We start from the raw sequence: 22543 nt of genomic DNA, 5'->3' as shown, positions 1-22543 counted from the left end.
TCTCTGTCCTCTCTGTCCTCTCTCTGTCCTCTCTCTGTCCTCTCTCTGTCCTCTCTCTGTCTCTCTCTGTCCTCTCTGTCCTCTCTGTCCTCTCTCTGTCCTCTCTCTGTCCTCTCTCTGTCCTCTCTCTGTCCTCTCTCTGTCTCTCTCTGTCCCCTCTGTCCTCTCTCTGTCCTCTCTCTGTCCTCTCTCTGTCCTCTCTGTCCTCTCTGTCCCCTCTGTCCTCTCTGTCCTCTCTCTGTCCCCTCTGTCCTCTCTGTCCTCTCTGTCTCTGCGTCTGTCAGACTCATTCTGGTCTTAAATGTTCGTATGGGGTTTTATTTCACTCTTGTGGGTGCTGCTTGTTTCCTCGAGGTCACTTCACTCACATTAGCACTAAGACACAGCAGACACTTTAAAGTATCTGACCCTGTGTGTGAAGTAGGAGGCCTGTCCCTGTCCCACACTTCAGATCCTCCCATGAGACCTCGGGATGAGCTGCTCTGTGTTATTTTTACAGATCCATGAGCATGAGACCACATGAAGCTCCTGGAGGAGCAGGTGCAGAGTCTGGAGCGCAGATCCATGTTTGGAATTCCAGCTGTGACTATCACAGCGACCAAAGAGCCGGCGTTTGTTGGGGCGGGGTCAGAGGTTGGCGGGGGCTGGAGTCTTTCTGTTCGGCCTGTCGCCATAACACAGTTTGAAGTTCGATATATCGCTGACGTAAATATATATATAATATATAATATATATATAATATATAATATATAAATATAGACGATAAACGAAGATACTGAAACTTTAAAGCCACAGACACAAAAAACAAATTATTCTAAATGTACAATATGTAAAAACAAGTAAACAAACAGCAGAGAAGGAAGACTGACCCCCAAAAAACATAGTTCCACTTTGCATATCTTCAACGAAGAGACAATATAGTGACCAATGTTTCAGGGTCAAAGGTGAGGGGTCAAACGAGCTAAACCACTGACTGTTTCAATATTTTATCCTAATAATACACAAAAAGACACAAATAAAACACAAGGATTCTCAGATTTATGATGTTTACTCTCTGCCTCACACAGGCCGTTGGGGGTTAGCTTTAGCATTTAGCTTTAGCATTTAGCTTTAGCATTTAGCTTTAGCATTTAGCTTTAGCATTTAGCTTTAGCATTTAGCTTTAGCGTCTCCTGTACTGGAGCAGGCGTCTGGCGCTGGAGTGGATGGAGGACAGGTGGAGGCCGTAGACCAGAGGGTTGACAGGAAGATCATCATTGGACACGGAGCTCATGTCGAAGCGTCTTTGATGATGTCAAAGAAACAACCAAACGTCACGTTTAGCAGAGACGCCAGGTGCGGCGCGCAGGTGCTGAGGGCTTTACGCCACGTGCTGGCGCCGCTGCTCAGGCACACTCTGATGATGCGTACGTAGGTGTAGAGGATCAGGGCCGGCACAGACAGAAGGGCCACACAGGTGTAGATCAGACCGTACACGTTATTCAACGTGGTGTCGCCGCACGCCAACTTCACCACAGAGTAATTATCACAGTACACTTTAGAGATGTGATTCCCACACAGCCTCAAGGGGGCGCTCAGGGACACCATGAAGCTGACCTCGAGCAGGGGGAGGAGCCACACACCCGTCACAGCTTTGATCGCCGCGAGGAGACTCGGTACTGAAGCGGGAAACAGATGGCGTTGAAACGGTCGTAGGACACGGCCACAAACTGAAGATCTGTACAATACAGAACGAGAGCGCCACCTTGTGACCATGAGATCTGTGTCTCACTGCAGCAGGTGAATCTGGACCAGTGGATTCACTCATTTGTGTCCAGGAGGTCAGACGACTGTAACGTCCTGATCACTGGACTCTCCACACGAGCCACAGAACAGAACATCCAGAACATCTAGAACATCCAGAACATACAGAACATCCAGAACATCCAGAACATCCAGAACATACAGAACATCCAGAACATCCAGAACATCCAGAACATCCAGAACATCCAGAACATCCAGAACATCCAGAACATCCAGAACATACAGAACATCCAGAACATCCAGAACATACAGAACATCCAGAACACTGCTGCTCGGGTCAGGACTAGAACCAGGAAGTACGAGCACATGTGTCCTGTGGCTCAGAGACTTTAAAGCAGCTCAGTGTGAACAAGTCTCTACATGGACCAGGACTAAACCAGGACTGAACCAGGACTGAACCAGGACTAAACCAGGACTGAACCAGGACTAAACCAGGACTAAACCAGGACTAAACCAGGACTAAACCAGGGGACTCAGTGAGTTTTGTTCAGTTGAATCTGTCTGTTCCTGTAGATGTGACTCAGGTCTGATCTTGTTTCAGTCTCTGTTCTGTTTTGCTGCTGTGACTGAAAGAGTTTTATTCTACATTTTCTCTTTTAATTTTCATTCTGTGATGATTATTTATGTTTTGATTTGTTGTGATTTTAATGTCTGTCTTACTCTTACTCTTCTTTGTGTGTGAATTGTGCAGCATCCACAGAAACATAAAGATCAAACTCTGACTTATTTAAATACAAAAGAGATTTGGAATCAAATGTTTATTGTTAATTATCATAAAAATATTAGATCACATTTGTTTTTACTTTTCTGAGGCTTAATCAAAATCAAAATAATGAAAAACGTCTCAAAATGCAAGAAAAAGTTGCTGCCGCCTGTTTGTTTATGATCAAATGTTTCACTCATGATGAGATCAAAAACAACAAAGTGTGATGCATTATGGGCCATTTGTGTGTGAGGAGCAGGGTCTGTGTGAGACCTGTGTTAGCACCACGTTAGCATTGTGTTAGCGCTGTGTTATCATTGTGTTAGCTCTATGTTACCGTTGTGTTAGCTCTGTGTTAGATCTGTATTAGCTCTGTGTTAGCGCTGTGTTATCACTGTGTTAGCGCTGTGTTAGCGCTGTGTTAGCTCTGTGTTAGCTCTGTGTTAGCTCTGTGTTAGCTCTGTGTTAGCGCTGTGTTAGCTCTGTGTTAGCTCTGTGTTAGCTCTGTATTAGCTCTGTGTTAGCGCTGTGTTATCACTGTGTTAGCGCTGTGTTAGCTCTGTGTTAGCGCTGTGTTAGCTCTGTGTTAGCTCTATGTTAGCTCTGTGTTAGCTCTGTGTTAGCGCTGTGTTAGCTCTGTGTTAGCTCTGTGTTAGCTCTGTATTAGCTCTGTGTTAGCGCTGTGTTATCACTGTGTTAGCGCTGTGTTAGCTCTGTGTTAGCGCTGTGTTAGCTCTGTGTTAGCTCTGTGTTAGCGCTGTGTTAGCTCTGTGTTAGCTCTGTGTTAGCTCTGTGTTAGCGTTGTGTTAGCTCTGTGTTAGCTCTGTGTTAGCTCTGTGTTAGCTCTGTGTTAGCGCTGTGTTAGCTCTGTGTTAGCTCTGTGTTAGCGCTGTGTTAGCTCTGTGTTAGCGTTGTGTTAGCTCTGTGTTATCATTGTGTTAGCTCTGTGTTAGCTCTGTGTTAGCGCTGTGTTAGCTCTGTGTTAGCTCTGTGTTAGCTCTGTGTTACCGTTGTGTTAGCTCTGTGTTAGCTCTGTGTTAGCTCTGTGTTAGCTCTGTGTTAGATCTGTGTTAGCTCTGTGTTAGCTCTGTGTTAGCTCTGTGTTAGCGCTGTGTTAGCTCTGTGTTAGCTCTGTGTTAGCTCTGTGTTACCGTTGTGTTAGCTCTGTGTTAGATCTGTGTTAGCTCTGTGTTAGCTCTGTGTTAGCTCTGTGTTAGCGCTGTGTTAGCTCTGTGTTAGCTCTGTGTTACCGTTGTGTTAGCTCTGTGTTAGATCTGTGTTAGCTCTGTGTTAGCTCTGTGTTAGCTCTGTGTTAGCTCTGTGTTAGCGCTGTGTTAGCTCTGTGTTAGCTCTGTGTTAGCTCTGTGTTAGCTCTGTGTTAGCGCTGTGTTAGCTCTGTGTTAGCTCTGTGTTAGCTCTGTATTAGCTCTGTGTTAGCGCTGTGTTATCACTGTGTTAGCGCTGTGTTAGCTCTGTGTTAGCGCTGTGTTAGCTCTGTGTTAGCTCTGTGTTAGCGCTGTGTTAGCTCTGTGTTAGCTCTGTGTTAGCTCTGTGTTAGCGTTGTGTTAGCTCTGTGTTAGCTCTGTGTTAGCTCTGTGTTAGCTCTGTGTTAGCGCTGTGTTAGCTCTGTGTTAGCTCTGTGTTAGCTCTGTGTTAGCGCTGTGTTAGCTCTGTGTTAGCGTTGTGTTAGCTCTGTGTTATCATTGTGTTAGCTCTGTGTTAGCTCTGTGTTAGCGCTGTGTTAGCTCTGTGTTAGCTCTGTGTTAGCTCTGTGTTACCGTTGTGTTAGCTCTGTGTTAGATCTGTGTTAGCTCTGTGTTAGCTCTGTGTTAGCTCTGTGTTAGCTCTGTGTTAGCTCTGTGTTAGCTCTGTGTTAGCCTGTTGTTGTGCCACAGTCATTTTCCCAAAGTCCATCGTTCAGTTCCTAAATGTCGCAGTGTCTCACGTCACAGCGCCGTGTGGGGGATTTGGTCTAAGGACTCACTGATACGACTGGAGCTTTTACTGATACATCCCAGTTATTCGACGGTGAGTGCTTGTTCTTTGGTGCCGGGGCCGTGGGAGGAGTGTTTGTGGGCGGGGCAGAGCAGGCGGCGCGCGGCCTTTCGGATGCGGCTCATCTGAAGGCCGTACATGAGCGGGTTGAGCAGTGGCTGCATCACCAGGAAGTACAGAGACAGCAGTACCCTCACGAGCCCCGGGAAGGCGCTCAGGTCGAAGCGGCTCTGCAGGATCTCAAAACTGCAGCCGAAGGAGAAGTTTAAGAGTGAGACGATTTGTGGCGTGCACGTGCTCAGGGCCTTCTGCCTCGCGTGGCCAGAGCCGGCGTAGCAGATGCTCAGGATGCGTGCGTACGAGAAGACGATGGGCACGAGCGGCACCAGGACGGTCAGCACCACGCCGAACAGGCCGTAGAAGTTGTTCACCGAGTTCCCGGAGCACGCCAGCTTCGCCACCAGGTAGTTATGGCAGTAGACGCTAGAGATGCTGTTCCCGCAGTAGGTCAGGCGCAGACTCAGAGACAGAGTCACCAAGAACTTCAGGAACAAGAAGATCCAAACGAGAAGCACCAGAAGCCCCACACGCCGCAGCGTCATTCGCGTGTGGTACTGCAGGGGGCAGCAGATGGCCAGGTAACGGTCGTACGCCATCAGCGCCAACGTGCAGAACTCCACTTGGGCGTAGGTGTAGAGACAGAAGATCTGGAGGAAGCAGAAGGGAGCGGAAACCACATGAATGTCCAGAGGAACCTGCACCAAGAGGAAGGGAAACAGGCCTCCGCTTCCATAGAGCTCGTTCACAAACAGAGAACACAGCAGGAGGTACATGGGCTCATGGAGACTCCGGCTCACCAGGATCAGAACCACCAAAAAACAGTTTAAGACGAGGATCAGGGTGTAGATCAGAGCCACACACAGCACCAAGACAAAGCGCACGCTCCCCAGAGGAAGGTACGCGCTCAGGACGAAGTACGAGAGCGTGGAGTTCACCATCTTCAGTCTGGACAAACTCTAACTCTGTCTGCACTCTGGGCCCATCACACTGAAGCTTCAGCGTTTTGCATGAAAGACACAAACAGACACAACAGACAGAAAATTAAATAATAACTTTATCCCACTGTATGTCTCCCACTGCCCCAGCTCACGACCTCCGGACTGAAGAAACTCTCAAATCTGTTACACTCTGCTCCGGTTTAAGAGCACGGACTCGTGTGATGGCTCTGGGGATCTGGGTTCTGTTCCTTGGTTCTGTTCCTTGGTTCTGTTCTGGTCTGGTTAAACGTTTTGACTCCCGCTCTGACCTCAGCAGATGAACTCAACATGATATAAACATGATCCTCATTAAAAACACATTAAACAGACGTGCAGATCTGAGGGGGTCGCTCTGACTCACGACTTTGACCCGGTTGGACTTTGACCCGGTTGGACTTTGGATCGCTCTGACACAGCGGAGTCTTTGTGAAGGATGGACCTTTGTGCACGTTTAGAACAGTTTTGTTGTTGTTTATAATGCCACTTCCTGGTTGGACATGAGTCAACAGTTGCCTGGTAACAGTGATGTAAACAAGGACCAAACCATGTCTGAATCACACAGTTTTAGTCAGATTAATACAAATAAAACACACGTGTATTTATAAATCATTTGCATTTTGGAGTTTTCGTGTAGAGGACAGAGGCAGAGGAATTTTTACATCAGAACTACTTCCTGTTTTTCCACGTTTTTCTTCACAAACTGATGTAAAATTATAATTAATATTTGACACCGGGACAGTCCACCAAAACAAAAACATGAATTTGTCAAAAGCTCTTTATAAGTCGACAGGTCGCGGTTCAGCGTCAAAATGGAGCAGTTGAAAAAAGATTCATCAAAACCAAAGTCAAAGCAAAAAAGTGTAAAATCTCTCAGCTCCAACAAACCGAAGAGTCGGCCCCAGAGCTCGAGACGAACGACAAAAATCTAAAACTGTTAATAATCTGTCAGAAAATTAAACAAATATTCAGACTGCAGAAGGCCCTGTCTGTGTGCTCCTGTCTGTGTGCTCCTGTCTGTCTGTGTGCTCCTGTCTGTCTGTGTGCTCCTGTCTGTCTGTGTGCTCCTGTCTGTCTGTGTGCTCCTGTCTGTGCACTCACACTGGTCTGTGGTTCTGTTCCTCACACAGGGCCCAGAGGCAGGTACAAGAACAGACACAACACACAAAACAAACAAAACCTGTGAAATGTGACAGTTCAAATGCTCCTGTCTGTGTGTGTGCACCTGTCTGTGTGCTCCTGTCTGTGCACTCACACTGGTCTGTGGTTCAGTTCCTCACACAGGGCCCAGAGGCAGGTACAAGAACAGACACAACACACTCGAGAGAAAAAGACAAAAAGACAAACAAAACAAACAAAACCTGTGAAATGTGACAGTTCAAATGCTCCTGTCTGTCTGTGTGCTCCTGTCTAACACTCCTGTCTAACACTCCTGTCTAACACTCCTGTCTAATGCTCCTGTGTCTCATCTGTGGAGACGTTTATTCTCGGTTTAGCTCCGCCTCCTCCGGTCGCTGCCGTGGAAACGGCTCGAGCCAAACAGATGAGTTTTTTTATTTGTCTGTTTTATTTTACTGCAAAAAAGTCAGATCTAAAATAATTTCACATTTACACGTTTATATTTACACGTTCACAAATGCCGTGTTGCTTTGGAATATTCATATTTTATTCTTTCACGTTTAAACAGCCCAAGGCCCAGCAGGAACTTTGACCCTTTGACCTGGTTGGACTAGCTAGCACGTCGTTAGCTTGCGCATCATTAGCTAGCACGTTATTAGCTAGCATGTTGTTAGCTAGAGTGTGGTTAGCTAGCCTGTCGTTGGCTAACACGTTGTTGCCCTTCTCACGTTTTCGTGTCTTCGTGGAATAAAGACGTTGTGCAGAGACATTTCCTGTGTCCACATTTACCGAGAACTGAACCTGTGAACATGAAACCAGCGCCCGACGCCATTTTGAAACTCCACACCCTCACAAGAAGCATCCGGATCATTTCAGTCCTGGAATTAACATTCTCTACTGAAATAAAGGCAAAAGGAGCTTTTAAAAATGACCACATGATGACATCACAAGGTGGAACGTCGCATTTTGAGCTTTGTAGATGTTACAGACGAATAATAAAGTGACTCAAACATGTGAATGAAACAGGAACAGGAAACGTTATCACATGAAAGCTAAAAGTTAAATCTGTCTCTGGACAAATCGTTGGAGTGAAGATGTTTCGCTGCTCGTCAGCTCTGGTCAGATTCTTCTTCAGCTCTGGTCAGATTCTTCATCAGCTCTGGTCAGATTCTATTTCAGCTCTGGTCAGATTCTTCTTCAGCTCTGGTCAGATTCTTCTTCAGCTCTGGTCAGATTCTTCATCAGCTCTGGTCAGATTCTATTTCAGCTCTGGTCAGATTCTTCTTCAGCTCTGGTCAGATTCTTCTTCAGCTCTGGTCAGATTCTTCATCAGCTCTGGTCAGATTCTATTTCAGCTCTGGTCAGATTCTTCTTCAGCTCTGGTCAGATTCTTCTTCAGCTCTGGTCAGATTCTTCATCAGCTCTGGTCAGATTCTATTTCAGCTCTGGTCAGATTCTTCGTCAGCTCTGGTCAGATTCTTCTTCAGCTCTGGTCAGATTCTTCTTCAGCTCTGGTCAGATTCCTGCTGGACACTGACTTGTCTGAAGGAGGCGCTAACGACACTGAGACTGTAAACATCTTTTGTTTACAGTTTCTGTTTTAAGTCCACTGTGTGCACTGTGCCTGAGACATACTCAACATCATTCAGCCTTAACGGTTCTACTGGCTCCCTCTATTGTTCTCTTTGTTCCATTTGTTTTCTTTGGGTCTGAGTTATAAATGGGGGATAGATTATCTCTGAGGCCCCGTTCATGTTCAAGGAAGGATTGTCCTTCCTACAAAAACAGCTTCTTTCTTCTGGTTTGTGTCTTTGAGATGTAGATGAACAGCAGACTGTGTCCTGAGCTGCTCTCTCTGTGTTGGTTCATTCTCTTCTGGAGTGTGTTTAGTTTGTCCAGTGTGACGCTCACTCTCCACCGAGTGTGACGCTCACTCTTCACTGAATGGAGGACACACTTTGTTTGTCTCGGGGTTTTGTCGTTCTCAAACTGTCTGATAATTCTCTTTTTTTAAATACCGTGTTTTAAAGTTTCATAAGAGTCACTTCTGTGTAAAGTAGTGCCTTTAGTTCATGTTTTATAAATTTCATAACAGACTCGTGGCTGAGGCCTGGAGACTTTAACTCTTCACTTTCAGAAGTTTAGAATGTTCCTCATAAACACTGTTACATCAGCGCCCCCTGGGCCCCCTGGGGCCCCCTGGGGCCCGCTGTTTGTCCACGTTAACTGTCCAAGATGACTCCCTCTGGACTGGTCCTAATTTACCCCACCGGGAATAGAACTGCAGCAGCGCCAAACACCTCGAGGCCACACCCACGGGGGGAACGGCGACGTGAACTTTGACCTCTGGGGCCTGATAATGAGGCGAGATGATGTAATGAGGCGGACACTCACAAAAACAAACAAAACAAACAAAAGAATAAACCACGATACAAAAGTTTACTCCTCTGTGCTGTGAATCTGTGCCTCCCCTGTAACCCTGCTCTAATGTGATAAATGTCCCACAGTGGAGCTTTAACTCTGCTCTAATGTGAGGAAATGTCCCACAGTGGAGCTTTAACCCTGCTCTAATGTGATAAATGTCCCACAGTGGAGCTTTAACTCTGCTCTAATGTGAGGAAATGTCCCACAGTGGAGCTTTAACCCTGCTCTAGCTGTATGTGTTATATATTTGTGATTATGCAGAAAACTGAAGCTCAGTTTGGAAATACGTCTTTTATTAATATTTGAAAAACTACAGCCAATAAAAATAGAGACAGCTCAGACTTCAGCCAATCAGAGGCCAGCTCCAAACGGCACGAGTCTGAGACGACATTGACACGCCCACAGGGTCCGACAGTCCTGCAGGGTCCTGGTTCAGTCCTGGTTTAGTCCTGGTTCAGTCCTGGTTCAGTCCTGGTTCAGTCCTGGTTCAGTCCTGGTTCAGTCCTGGTTCAGTCCTGGTTCAGTCCTGGTTCAGTCCTGGTTTAGTCCCGGCTGTAGACTATCTCTGGGCGCTGATCTTGTAGCGCAGGACGCCGTACGCGAGCAGACGTAGACACAGGAAGAAGACGGCGAGCACCAGGAAGTCGCGGTGCAGCTCGGCTCCGCCCATGTCCAGTTCCTCCAAGATGGCCGCCGAATCTCGAAAGTGACAGGTGTCGCCAGGGTCACAGTGCAGTGGCGGTCGGTCCTGTCCATAGATCGACAGGATCACGCCCTCGAAGCCGTACCTGCCACAGACAGGTCAAAGGTCAGACAGGAGCAGGTCAAAGGTCAGACAGCAGCTTGTAATGGTTATAGTTAGCATGTAGCTGTTAGCCTCCGTGATGCCTTTGAACTCTTTTCCCAAGTTTATGGGGAAAGTGGTCATGGCCCAGTCCTGGTTCAGTCCTGGTTTAGTCCTGGTTCAGTCCTGGTTTAGTCCTGGTTTAGTCCTGGTTCAGTCCTGGTTTAGTCCTGGTTCAGTCCTGGTTTAGTCCTGGTTTAGTCCTGGTTTAGTCCTGGTTTAGTCCCGTGGACAGACTTGTTTGTGGTCCTGACTGTGGAGCTCCCTCTGCTGTCAGCAACCGGAATGAACATTTACAAAGTGAACAGGTGAAGTCCTTATCCCCCGACAGGAGCAGACTGACCTGACGTAGGAGCACACTGACCTGACGTAGGAGCAGACTGACCTGACGTAGGAGCACACTGACCTGACGTAGGAGCAGTAGGACATCCACTGCAGGTACCAGGGGATGGTGTCAAAGCTCACGAAGAACCCGGAGAACAACAGAACTGGAATCGCTGTGACGGGACCAACGAAGGTCGCCACCTGGAGGATGCAGAGGAAGATGCAGAGGATGATGCAGAGGAGGTCAGATGGTGCAAAGGAGGACAGGTGATGCAGAGGAGGAAAGGAGGTCACATGTTGCAGCGGATGATGCAGAGGATGATACAGAGGTCGTGTGATGCAGAGGATGTCGTGTGATGCAGAGGAGGTCATGTGACGCAGAGGATGATGCAGAGGAGGTCATGTGATGTAGAGGAGGTCATGTGACGCAGAGGATGATGCAGAGGAGGTCATGTGATGCAGAGGATGATGCAGAGGAGGTCATGTGATGCAGAGGAGGTCATGTGATGCAGAGGAGGTCATGTGACGCAGAGGAGCACCTGCAGTGACGTAGAGGCTGCTCCGATCAAAAGCCCCAGACTCTGCGCCACCAGAGAGGTCATGACCCCGAGAGCCACGAACAGGAAGAAGCGAGCGGCGTCCGGCGGCTGAGCGGTCATCCAGTACACGATGACACAGTACAGCACCGGGAACAGCACCTGCCACAAGAACAGTCAGATGCCCTCCCCGTGTGTCAGATGCCCTCCCTGTGTGTCAGATGCCCTCCCTGTGTGTCAGATGTGTCAGATGCCCTCCCCGTGTGTCAGATGTGTCAGATGCCCTCCCCGTGTGTCAGATGTGTCAGATGCCCTCCCTGTGTCAGATGTGTCAGATGCCCTCCCGTACCTGAAAGGGGATGTCGGCCGTGGTCTTGGCGAGGTAATAGGCCTTTAGACTGTACCAGTAATTTAAATGTTCTCTGAGAAACACACCCATCTCCAGAGGAACTGAGAGGAGGAGAGAGGAGGAGAGAGGAGGAGAGAGGAGGAGAGGGGAGGAGAGAGGAGGAGAGAGGAGGAGAGAGGAGGAGAGAGGAGGAGAGAGGAGGAGAGGGGAGGAGAGAGGAGGAGGAGGAGGAGAGGGGAGGAGGAGGAGGGAGGAGGAGAGAGGAGGAGGGAGGAGAGAGGAGGAGGAGAGAGGAGGAGGAGGGAGGAGGAGGGAGGAGGAGGGAGGAGGAGAGGGGAGGAGAGAGGAGGAGGAGGAGGAGAGGGGAGGAGGAGGAGGAGAGGGGAGGAGGAGAGGGGAGGAGGAGAGAGGAGGAGAGAGGAGGAGGAGAGAGGAGGAAGGAGGAGGAGGGAGGAGGAGAGGGGAGGAGAGAGGAGGAGGAGGAGAGGGGAGGAGGAGAGAGGAGGAGAGAGGAGGAGGAGAGAGGAGGAGGAGAGGGGAGGAGGAGAGAGGAGGAGAGAGGAGGAGGAGAGGAGGAAGGAGGAGGAGGGAGGAGGAGAGGGGAGGAGAGAGGAGGAGAGAGGAGGAGAGGGGAGGAGGGAGGAGGAGAGGGGAGGAGGGAGGAGGAGAGGGGAGGAGGAGGAGAGAGGAGGAGGGGGGAGGAGGGAGGAGGAAGAGAGAAGAGAAGAAGAGAAGGAGGAGAGAGGGAGGAGGAGGAGAGAAGGAGGAGAGGGGAGGAGAGAAGGAGGAGAGGGGAGGAGAGAAGAGGAGAGAGAAGGAGAGAGGAGGAGAGAAGGAGAGAGGGAGGGAGGAAGAGAACATTTTACTTCTGTGTCATATTAAAAGTTACACATAACATCTTTAGATCACGGTCACTTTAGTTTTTGCTGCTCTGAGTCTCTCCTCTCTCTGCTCTCTGTGCTAAGCCCCTTCCCCTTCAGAGCACCAATGAAACTCCTGCACATCACACCAGGTTTGTCACGTCATAGTGCACAGTTTGTGTCATGTTTTTGTTTATTTATGGAGGATTGTCGTGTGGAGCGTGGGTGATGTAGGTTTGTGGGCGGAGCCTCGTACAGACTCATACTGCTCAACGTAAATAAGGCCCGGAAGAGATCTCTAGATTACTCAAACATGCATGGATGACATCTAAACCCTCTTCACGTTTTGATAGCCCTCTTTAAATATCATGTGTGAGGGGGCGGGGCCTGCAGGTGAGCGTGGGCGGGGCTTACAGGTGAGCACGGTCGGCATGAGAGCGGCGAACATCAGGAACAACATGGAAAAAAACAGGAACCCAGAGTTACTCAAAACCTTCTTCGCCTCATTTCCGATTCCCAAATACAAAAGACCGATGAGGAGCCCGATGAGGAGGTGCGAGAGGAAGCGCAGATGTGTAAGGACCTGAGGAGAGAGGAGGAGAGACATGAGGAGGCGCAGGTGTGTGAAGACCTGAGAAGAGAGGAGCAGAGACATGAGGAGGCGCAGGTGTGTGAGGACCTGAGGAGAGAGGAGGAGAGGCATGAGGAGGCGCAGGTGTGTGAGGACCTGAGGAGAGAGGAGCAGAGACATGAGGAGGCGCAGGTGTGTGAGGACCTGAGGAGAGAGGAGGAGAGACATGAGGAGGTGAGAAAGGAGGCGCAGGTGTGTGAGGACCTGAGGAGAGAGGAGGAGCTGAGAGGAGAGTAGGGAGTGCCTACAAGGAGGTGTAGTGTCAGTCTGTGTCCACAGGGGGTGTAGTGTCAGTCTGTGTCCACAGGGGGCGCTGTACTGACCGAGTCTCTCAGGATGTTGAGGAACGTTCGTTTGAACAAAATCCAAAACTGAGACAAACATGAGACCGAGAAACTGTGACACGCCTCCTGCAACACACAGCACGATTAGCAACACAGCACGATTAGCAACACAGCACAATTAGCAACACAGCATGATTAGCAACACAGCACGATTAGCAACACAGCACGATTAGCAACACAGCACGATTAGCAACACAGCACAATTAGCAACACAGCATGATTAGCAACACAGCACGATTAGCAACACAGCATGATTAGCAACACAGCACGATTAGCAACACAGCACAATTAGCAACACAGCATGATTAGCAACACAGCACGATTAGCAACACAGCACGATTAGCAACACAGCACAATTAGCAACACAGCATGATTAGCAACACAGCACGATTAGCAACACAGCATGATTAGCAACACAGCACGATTAGCAACACAGCACGATTAGCAACACAGCACGATTAGCAACACAGCACGATTAGCAACACAGCATGATTAGCAACACAGCACGATTAGCAACACAGCACGATTAGCAACACACAGCATGATTAGCAACACAGCACGATTAGCAACACACAGCATGATTAGCAACACAGCACGATTAGCAACACAGCACGATTAGCGACACAGCACGATTAGCGACACTCAGCACGATTAGCAACACACAGCACGATTAGCAACACACAGCACGATTAGCAACACAGCACAATTAGCAACACACAGCACAATTAGCAACACACAGCACGATTAGCGACACAGCACGATTAGCAACACAGCACGATTAGCAACACAGCACAATTAGCAACACAGCATGATTAGCAACACAGCACGATTAGCAACACAGCACGATTAGCAACACAGCACGATTAGCAACACAGCACGATTAGCAACACAGCACGATTAGCAACACAGCACGATTAGCAACACAGCATGATTAGCAACACAGCACGATTAGCAACACAGCACGATTAGCAACACACAGCATGATTAGCAACACAGCACGATTAGCAACACACAGCATGATTAGCAACACAGCACGATTAGCAACACAGCACGATTAGCGACACAGCACGATTAGCGACACTCAGCACGATTAGCAACACACAGCACGATTAGCAACACACAGCACGATTAGCAACACAGCACAATTAGCAACACACAGCACAATTAGCAACACACAGCACGATTAGCGACACAGCACGATTAGCAACACAGCACGATTAGCAACACAGCACGATTAGCAACACAGCACGATTAGCAACACACAGCACGATTAGCGACACAGCACGATTAGCAACACACAGCACGATTAGCAACACAGCACGATTAGCGACACACAGCACGATTAGCAACACACAGCACGATTAGCAACACAGCACGATTAGCAACACAGCACAATTAGCAACACAGCATGATTAGCAACACAGCACGATTAGCAACACAGCACGATTAGCAACACAGCACAATTAGCAACACAGCATGATTAGCAACACAGCACGATTAGCAACACAGCATGATTAGCAACACAGCACGATTAGCAACACAGCACGATTAGCAACACAGCACGATTAGCAACACAGCACGATTAGCAACACAGCATGATTAGCAACACAGCACGATTAGCAACACAGCACGATTAGCAACACAGCACGATTAGCAACACACAGCATGATTAGCAACACAGCACGATTAGCAACACAGCACGATTAGCGACACAGCACGATTAGCGACACTCAGCACGATTAGCAACACACAGCACGATTAGCAACACACAGCACGATTAGCAACACAGCACAATTAGCAACACACAGCACAATTAGCAACACACAGCACGATTAGCGACACAGCACGATTAGCAACACAGCACGATTAGCAACACAGCACGATTAGCAACACAGCACGATTAGCAACACACAGCACGATTAGCGACACACAGCACGATTAGCAACACAGCACGATTAGCGACACACAGCACGATTAGCAACACACAGCACGATTAGCGACACAGCACGATTAGCGACACAGCATGATTAGCAACAAACAGCACGATTAGCAACACAGCACGATTAGCAACACAGCACGATTAGCGACACAGCACGATTAGCAACACACAGCACGATTAGCAACACACAGTGCCGTGGTGAGCTGTTGCCATGGAGACCTTACCTCCTGGGCCTGTTGCCATAGCAGCGAGTGCAGCCCGTCGGCGCTGAGGTCGGGCAGAGTCTCCGGTTTAGGGTCCGCCTCCTCAACGGCTCTGACCAATCGCAGGCTCTGATCCCCGTGTTCACCGGACGCCACCTCCATCACTACGGAAACAAAGACATGCTTTATATTACGGGTTATTCAAATACGCAGCAAAGATCTGGTCTCTGGTCTGGTCCGGGTCTCTGGTCTTAGTCCCGGTCCGGTTCTAGTCCGGGTCTTACCAAAGTCTGCGGGGTTGTGGTAGGTGGGGCAGTTGAGTCCGAGTTCTCTCAGATACGGGACCAGGCGACTCACTGGACCTCTGTAGATGCACTGACCCTGACTCAGGACATAGAGCTGAGAGAGAGACCGGGTCAGAACCAAGACTAAACCAGGACTAAACCAGGACTAAACCAGGACTAAACCAGGACTGAACCAGGACTGAACCAGGACTAAACCAGGACTAAACCAGGACTGAACCAGGACTAAACCAGGACTAAACCAGGACTAAACCAGGACTGAACCAGGACTAAACCAGGACTAAACCAGGACTAAACCAGGACTAAACCAGGACTAAACCAGGACTGAACCAGGACTAAACCAGGACTAAACCAGGACTAAACCAGGACTGAACCGGGACTAAACCAGGACTAAACCAGGACTAAACCAGGACTAAACCAGGACTGAACCGGGACTAAACCAGGACTAAACCAAGACTAAACCGGGACTGAACCGGGACTAAACCAGGACTGAACCGGGACTAAACCAGGACTAAACCAGGACTAAACCAGGACTAAACCAGGACTGAACCGGGACTAAACCAGGACTAAACCAGGACTAAACCAGGACTGAACCGGGACTAAACCGGGACTAAACCAAGACTAAACCGGGACTAACACTCCATTATCTGTGACTTTAAACAGTTTTATGTTCTGAGGAGAGTTATGTGTAAAAAATCCTTCTCTCATTCTTGTGGCATTTAGCAAATAAAAATAAAAGTGTTAATCCTGACAGACGTAAAACAGTGAAAGTTTGGTCTGATTTCATGTCACAGTGACAAAAAAGTCTTTTTATATGGTGTAAACTTATGGTTTTAAAGTACAGGCGTGTCCCAGGTGTCTGTCTGTTCCCACGGCCAAATGTGGCCCGCGTTTCCATGGAGACGGGCCGTGACACGTCTGAGCGTCCTTCAGTCATAAGACGTGGTGTTGATCACTACAGAGTCATCGTTTTAATCGACACGTGTGTAATATGTGTGGTTAGCATTAGCATTAGCAGCGTGTGTCGGTTGCTGGGTGACGGGAGCGGCTCTGTGGGTTGGACCTGTCCAACACGGAGGAGCAGCCTTTGTAGGCCAGGCCCTTCGTAGGCCAGGCCCTTCGTAGGCCGGGTCCTTCGTAGGACGCTGCTTATAGTCCAGAGGTACGTGGAGGGTGGAGCAGGGGATTATGGGTGGTGTAGTCTTACCTTGTCAAACAGCTCAAACAGTTTGGCGCTGGGCTGGTGGATGGTGCAGACGACGGTGCGACCGCCACGAGCCAAAGCTTTGAGCAAAGACACGACCTGGAAACAAGACGAGCTGTCCAGACCACTGTGAGAGAGAGACCGGGTCAGGACCAGGACTGGACCGGGTCAGGACCAGGACTAGACCAGGTCAGGACCAGGACTAGACCGGGTCAGGACCGGGTCAGGACCGGGTCAGGACCGGGACTGGACCAGGACTAGACCGGGTCAGGACCAGGACTAGACCGGGTCAGGACCGGGTCAGGACCTGGACTGGACCAGGACTAGACCAGGACTAAACCAGGACTAAACCAGGACTAAACCAGGACTAAACCAGGACTAAACCCGGTCCAGACCTGGTGGGCTCGTCGAAGAACATGACTGGGGGGTTGTTGACCAGCTCCAGAGCGATGGCCAGTCTTTTCCTCTGACCCCCCGAGAGGTGAGACGTCCGAGTGTGGGCGCAATCCAACAGCCCCAGAGCCAACAGGATCTCCTGCACCTGCACACAGTCAGATGCCCTCCCCGTCAGGTTTGTGTCAGATGCCCTCCCTCACCATGGCGTCCCTCTCCGCCCTCCTCTCTGTGTGTCAGATGCCCTCCCTCACCATGGCGTCCCTCTCCGCCCTCCTCTCTGTGTGTCAGATGCCCTCCCTCACCATGGCGTCCCTCTCCGCCCTCCTCTCTCTGTGTGTCAGATGCCCTCCCTCACCATGGCGTCCCTCTCCGTCCTCCTCTCTGTGTGTCAGATGCCCTCCCTCACCATGGCGTCCCTCTCCGCCCTCCTCTCTGTGTGTCAGATGCCCTCCCTCACCATGGCGTCCCTCTCCGCCCTCCTCTCGTGCAGTTTGAGCTCCGCTGACACCTCGAGGGCCTCGGTGACGCTGAGGTGGGGCAGGAGCATGTCGTCCTGCATGATGTAACACGAGACTTTTCTGAAGGACCTCAGAGCGCGAGGCCGACCGTTTATCAGGATGGTCCCTGACATGCCCGTCTCCCTGGCAACAGAGAGGTCAGAGGTCAAGGGGGGGGCAGGGGTCAGAGGTCAGGTTGATCCTTTAAACTGTAATGATTGACACCTGTATTTCAGATCACACGTCTAAAACATATTTGAAACTGAACTTTTACCAGACAAGAACAAACCTGGTCTAAACCAGTACTAAACCAGGTCTAAACCCGGTCTAAACCAGGTCTAAACCAGGTCTAAACCCCGTCTAAACCCTGTCTAAACCCCGTCTAAACCAGGTCTAAACTTGGTCTAAACCCGGTCTAAACCCGGTCTAAGCCTGATCAAAGCCCGGTCTAAACTTGGTCTAAACCCGGTCTAAACCCGGTCTAACCCGGTCTAAACCCGGTCTAAACCCGGTCTAAACTTGGTCTAAACTTGGTCTAAACCCGGTCTAAACCCGGTCTAAACCCGGTCTAAACCCGGTCTAAACCCGGTCTAAACCCGGTCTAAACTTGGTCTAAACTTGGTCTAAACTTGGTCTAAACCCGGTCTAAACTTGGTCTAAACTTGGTCTAAACCCGGTCTAAACCCGGTCTAAACCCGGTCTAAACCCGGTCTAAACTTGGTCTAAACTTGGTCTAAACCCGGTCTAAACTTGGTCTAAACCCGGTCTAAACTTGGTCTAAACCCGGTCTAAACCCGGTCTAAACTTGGTCTAAACTTGGTCTAAACCCGGTCTAAACTTGGTCTAAACTTGGTCTAAACCCGGTCTAAACCCGGTCTAAACCCGGTCTAAACCCGGTCTAAACCCGGTCTAAACTTGGTCTAAACTTGGTCTAAACCCGGTCTAAACCCGGTCTAAACTTGGTCTAAACCCGGTCTAAACTTGGTCTAAACCCGGTCTAAACCCGGTCTAAACTTGGTCTAAACTTGGTCTAAACCCGGTCTAAACTTGGTCTAAACTTGGTCTAAACCCGGTCTAAACCTGGTCTAAACTTGGTCTAAACCCGGTCTAAACCCGGTCTAAACCCGGTCTAAACCCGGTCTCACCTGTACCCTGCCAGGATGTTCATGAGGGTGGACTTGCCGGCCCCTGAGGGCCCCATGATGGCCACGAGGTCTCCACTGTCAAAGCTCCCAGAAATCCCCCTGAGCAGCAACTTTGAGCCTGAACACAAGAGGGAGCCAGAGAGTCAGAGAGGGAGGGCATCTGACACAAGAGGGAGCCAGAGAGTCAGAGAGGGAGGGCATCTGACACAAGAGGGAGCCAGAGAGTCAGAGAGGGAGGGCATCTGACACAAGAGGGAGCCAGAGAGTCAGAGAGGGAGGGCATCTGACATATCTGATACACAAGGAGGACATCTGGCTCAGGGACTGGGATAGTCTGGTTGTGATCTGGGTCTAACTTTAGCTCATCTAAAAGAGTCACAGATTAGTGTCACTGACCCACAGTGACCAGAGTCCAGAGACCTGGTTCAGACTGGCCTGGTTCAGTCCTGGTTTAGTCCTGGTTTAGTCCTGTTTCAGTCCTGGTTTAGTCCTGGTTCAGTCCTGGTTTAGTCCTGGTTTAGTCCTGGTTTAGTCTCAGTCGTTCATACTTCTGGAGGTATCAGGTTTCCTCAAACAAAAAACGGGACAAACTGAACTTTCTGAGACGAGGGACGATCGAAACTGGATTTAATGAAAGGGTTTAGAGGAACCTGAGACCAGACCCAGCCCTCGGACTGAACCAGGACTAAACCGGGACTGAACCAGGCCTGTGTGTTACTGTGGTGCAGTGACCGATAGTGACCAGTGGATTATCTGAGTCTGTTTCGGCCAATCAGCTCTCAGCTCTGCTCCTCTGACACAAACTACAACCAGTTTCACAAAGAACTACAAATAAACATGGCTGCTGGATTTGGTCCCAAATCTAAAGCAAAATAAACTTGAATTTTGTCCAAAGGTTCAGCTCAAATCTCCCCTGTGGAGTAAAGCTCTGACCTCTGACCTTTGACCTCTGAGCCTTTACTGTAGAACATGACGGGACGTGTCTGATGAAGGCAACAGAGAGCGGCCCAAACATGTCCAGAAACTGACCGGTAATAGTACTCTGAGTACTGTACCTGTACTCAGAGTACAGTTACTTTTGGCTGCAGTGATTCTGGCTTTAACTGCACAGTATGAGGCTAACCACTCTGCCAGTGTGTGCAGTACCTCTGCTCCTCCACCAGGGGCCCTCGGGGACGGAGTAGCTGACGTCGATGAAGCGGATGTTTACGGCCGGTCGCCGCGGCAATGAGCTGAAGCGCTGCGCCTCGGTGACGGAGGGTGCGGGGCATCTGGAGCAGGGGGCGGGGCCGTGGGCACAGTGGGAGGAGCTCCGGGTGCAGTGGGAGGAGCTCCGGGCGCAGTGGGAGGAGCTCCGGGCGCAGTGGGAGGAGTTCCGAGCGCAGTCGTCCAAACACACGGTGACGGAGCTTGGGTCCAACATGAGGTCTGGAGGCCCATTTGAGGTCTGAGGGTCACAGGGTCAGGGGTCAGGGGTCATACTCTTTTACACAGACACAGAATTACACATTTATAGAAAACATTATAATAATAATCACAGACGTGGACTGACTGTGACGTCACCACAGGGGGGCGCCGTTACAGCGGCCAATCAGGAGCCCAGATCCAACCTTGAGTATCATAGCAACCAAAGAGCCAATCGGGAGCAAGGGTGTCGAAGGTCACGCCCCTTCACGCCCACACCACTGGTTTAGCAACACTGTCAATCAAACCTGTTGCTAACGCTAATGCTAACAGGAGCGACCCTGGGGACAGAAGGACCTGATTTGTCTGTTATTAATGTTCATATCTTGATTTACAGACACAATAGTGAAATAAAAACCCCAGGATCATGTAGAGGGTTAATACGAACATTTAAGACCAGAATGAGTCTGAAGAGACAGAGAGAGGACAGAGAGAGGACAGAGAGAGGACAGAGAGGACAGAGAGAGACAGAGAGAGGACAGAGAGAGACAGAGAGAGGACAGAGAGGACAGAGAGAGGACAGAGAGGACAGAGAGAGGACAGAGAGGACAGAGAGAGGACAGAGTGGACAGAGAGAGGACAGAGGGGACAGAGAGAGGATAGAGAGGACAGAGAGGACAGAGAGAGGACACAGAGAGGACAGAGAGGACAGAGAGAGGACAGAGAGAGACAGAGAGAGGACAGAGAGAGGACAGAGAGAGACAGAGAGAGGACAGAGGGGACAGAGAGAGGACAGAGAGGACAGAGAGAGGACAGAGAGAGACAGAGAGAGGACAGAGGGGACAGAGAGAGGATAGAGAGGACAGAGAGGACAGAGAGAGGACACAGAGAGGACAGAGGGGACAGAGAGGACAGAGGGGACAGAGAGAGACACGGATTATACACAGGAAGTGAACTGGAGCCAGGAGTACGCACATGACATCACTTCCTGTTTGTAACGTAGCGGTGGCGGCAGGTACCTCTGTGCGTTTATATAAAGTCCTTTATGCTCTGTACAGGCTCACAACAGGACAGAAGTACAAGTACTATGACTGTGGTACTACTACTGCACCCCAACACCACCCTGAACTGTGTGCAGTACTCAGGGGAGTAGGTGTAGTCGCAGTATTACCAGCTGCAGTAGTAGTATTAGTCATGTTTAGTACTACAGTTCTAGCACAGTGGTAGTATTAGTAGTATTTGCAGTAGTACAGTAATAATCACCAGGATGAGGTGGTAGAGTACTGCAGAAGTAGTAGTGGTAGTACTATAGTGGTAGTACAGTTGTTGTAGTAGTATTTGCAGTACTTGTAGTACTCACCAGGATGATGGAGTTGGTGACTGTGGCGTTGTGCACAGACCAGGCCGCCATTAAACACGCCATGGTCCCTCTGAGTCTCACTGAGCGCGTGCAGAGATCAGAGGGACAGCCCCGCCCCCAACACCTGCAGGCCCCGCCCTCAACACCTGCAAGCCCCGCCCCCAACACCTGCAAGCCCCACCCACCTCCTCCGCTTTCATAAAAACTTAAACTCTGCTCCTCTGTCTCTGCTCCTCTGTGTCTCCTCCTCTGTCTCTGCTCCTCTGTGTCTGCTCCTCTGTGTCTGCTCCTCTGTGTCTGCTCCTCTGTGTCTCCTCCTCTGTCTCTGCTCCTCTGTGTCTGCTCCTCTGTGTCTGCTCCTCTGTCTCTGCTCCTGTCTCTGCTCCTCTGTGTCTCCTCCTCTGTCTCTGCTCCTCTGTGTCTGCTCCTCTGTGTCTGCTCCTCTGTCTCTGCTCCTGTCTCTGCTCCTCTGTGTCTGCTCCTCTGTCTCTGCTCCTCTGTGTCTCCTCCTCTGTGTCTCCTCCTCTGTCTCTGCTCCTCTGACTCTGCTCCTCTGTCTCTGCTCCTCTGACTCTGCTCCTCTGTCTCTGCTCCTCAAAGACATCAAACCCTCTGTCCCCGCCCACATCCACGCTCGCCCCGCCCTAATACCTGCAGGCCCCGCCCCCTGTGCTCTAAATATAAAGGTGTAATCTTCTTAACCTGAAACACAAAGGAAGAGCAGTGTGGGAATGTGACCCTCAACCTCTGAACTCACCAGCTCACCAGCTATTTATGTAACAAAAGACTGAACCAGGTCTAAACCAGGACTAGACCAGGACTGAACCAGGTCTAAACCAGGACTAGACCAGGTCTAAACCAGGACTAGACCAGGACTGAACCAGGTCTAAACCAGGACTAGACCAGGACTGAACCAGGACTGAACCAGGTCTAAACCAGGACTGAACCAGGTCTAAACCGGGACTGAACCAGGTCTAAACCAGGACTTAGACCAGGACCTAGACCAGGACTGAACCAGGACTGAACCAGGTCTAAACCGGGACTAAACCGGGACTGAACCGGGACTAAACCAAGTCTAAACCGGGACTAAAACAGGTCTAAACAGGACTAAACCGGGACTAAACCAG

At 49.9% G+C, this 22543-nt stretch overlaps 2 protein-coding genes across 2 annotated transcripts; both read right to left on the bottom strand.

Moving 5' to 3' along the window:
* Positions 1-4524: 4524 nt before the first annotated feature.
* Positions 4525-5499, bottom strand: LOC117379929 (olfactory receptor 52Z1P-like). Its single transcript, XM_033976625.1, has one exon. It carries the CDS (start codon positions 5497-5499, stop codon positions 4525-4527), a length of 975 nt encoding a protein of 324 aa, XP_033832516.1.
* Positions 5500-9562: 4063 nt separating this feature from the next.
* abcg1 (ATP-binding cassette, sub-family G (WHITE), member 1) lies at positions 9563-21479 on the bottom strand. The gene is made up of 14 exons (XM_033977330.2): positions 21417-21479; positions 19799-20099; positions 18653-18770; positions 17468-17651; positions 17010-17155; positions 16618-16741; positions 15393-15507; positions 15130-15272; positions 12946-13032; positions 12406-12574; positions 11132-11232; positions 10786-10944; positions 10329-10447; positions 9563-9866 (listed from the first exon to the last, which is right to left on the bottom strand). Exons 1-14 carry the CDS (start codon positions 21477-21479, stop codon positions 9638-9640), a joined length of 2058 nt encoding a protein of 685 aa, XP_033833221.1. The 3' UTR covers positions 9563-9637.
* Between the last annotated feature and the right edge of the window lie 1064 nt (positions 21480-22543).

Source organism: Periophthalmus magnuspinnatus, chromosome 13 (assembly GCF_009829125.3).
Source record: "Periophthalmus magnuspinnatus isolate fPerMag1 chromosome 13, fPerMag1.2.pri, whole genome shotgun sequence".
Lineage (NCBI taxonomy): Eukaryota > Metazoa > Chordata > Actinopteri > Gobiiformes > Gobiidae > Periophthalmus > Periophthalmus magnuspinnatus.
The sequence above is the reverse complement of the archived record's forward strand: the minus strand, read 5'-3'. Positions and strand labels throughout refer to the sequence as shown.

Coding starts and splice junctions, on each gene's coding strand:
- LOC117379929 (XM_033976625.1), bottom strand. CDS start 5,499: ATGGTGAACTCCACGCTCTCGTACTTCGTCCTGAGCGCGTACCTTCCT.
- abcg1 (XM_033977330.2), bottom strand. CDS start 21,479: ATGGCGTGTTTAATGGCGGCCTGGTCTGTGCACAACGCCACAGTCACC. Junction 20,100..21,416: donor TCACCAACTCCATCATCCTG/GTGAGTACTACA, acceptor TGTGACCCTCAG/ACCTCAAATGGGCCTCCAGA. Junction 15,508..16,617: donor TGTTTGAGCTGTTTGACAAG/GTAAGACTACAC, acceptor TCTCTCTCTCAG/CTCTATGTCCTGAGTCAGGG.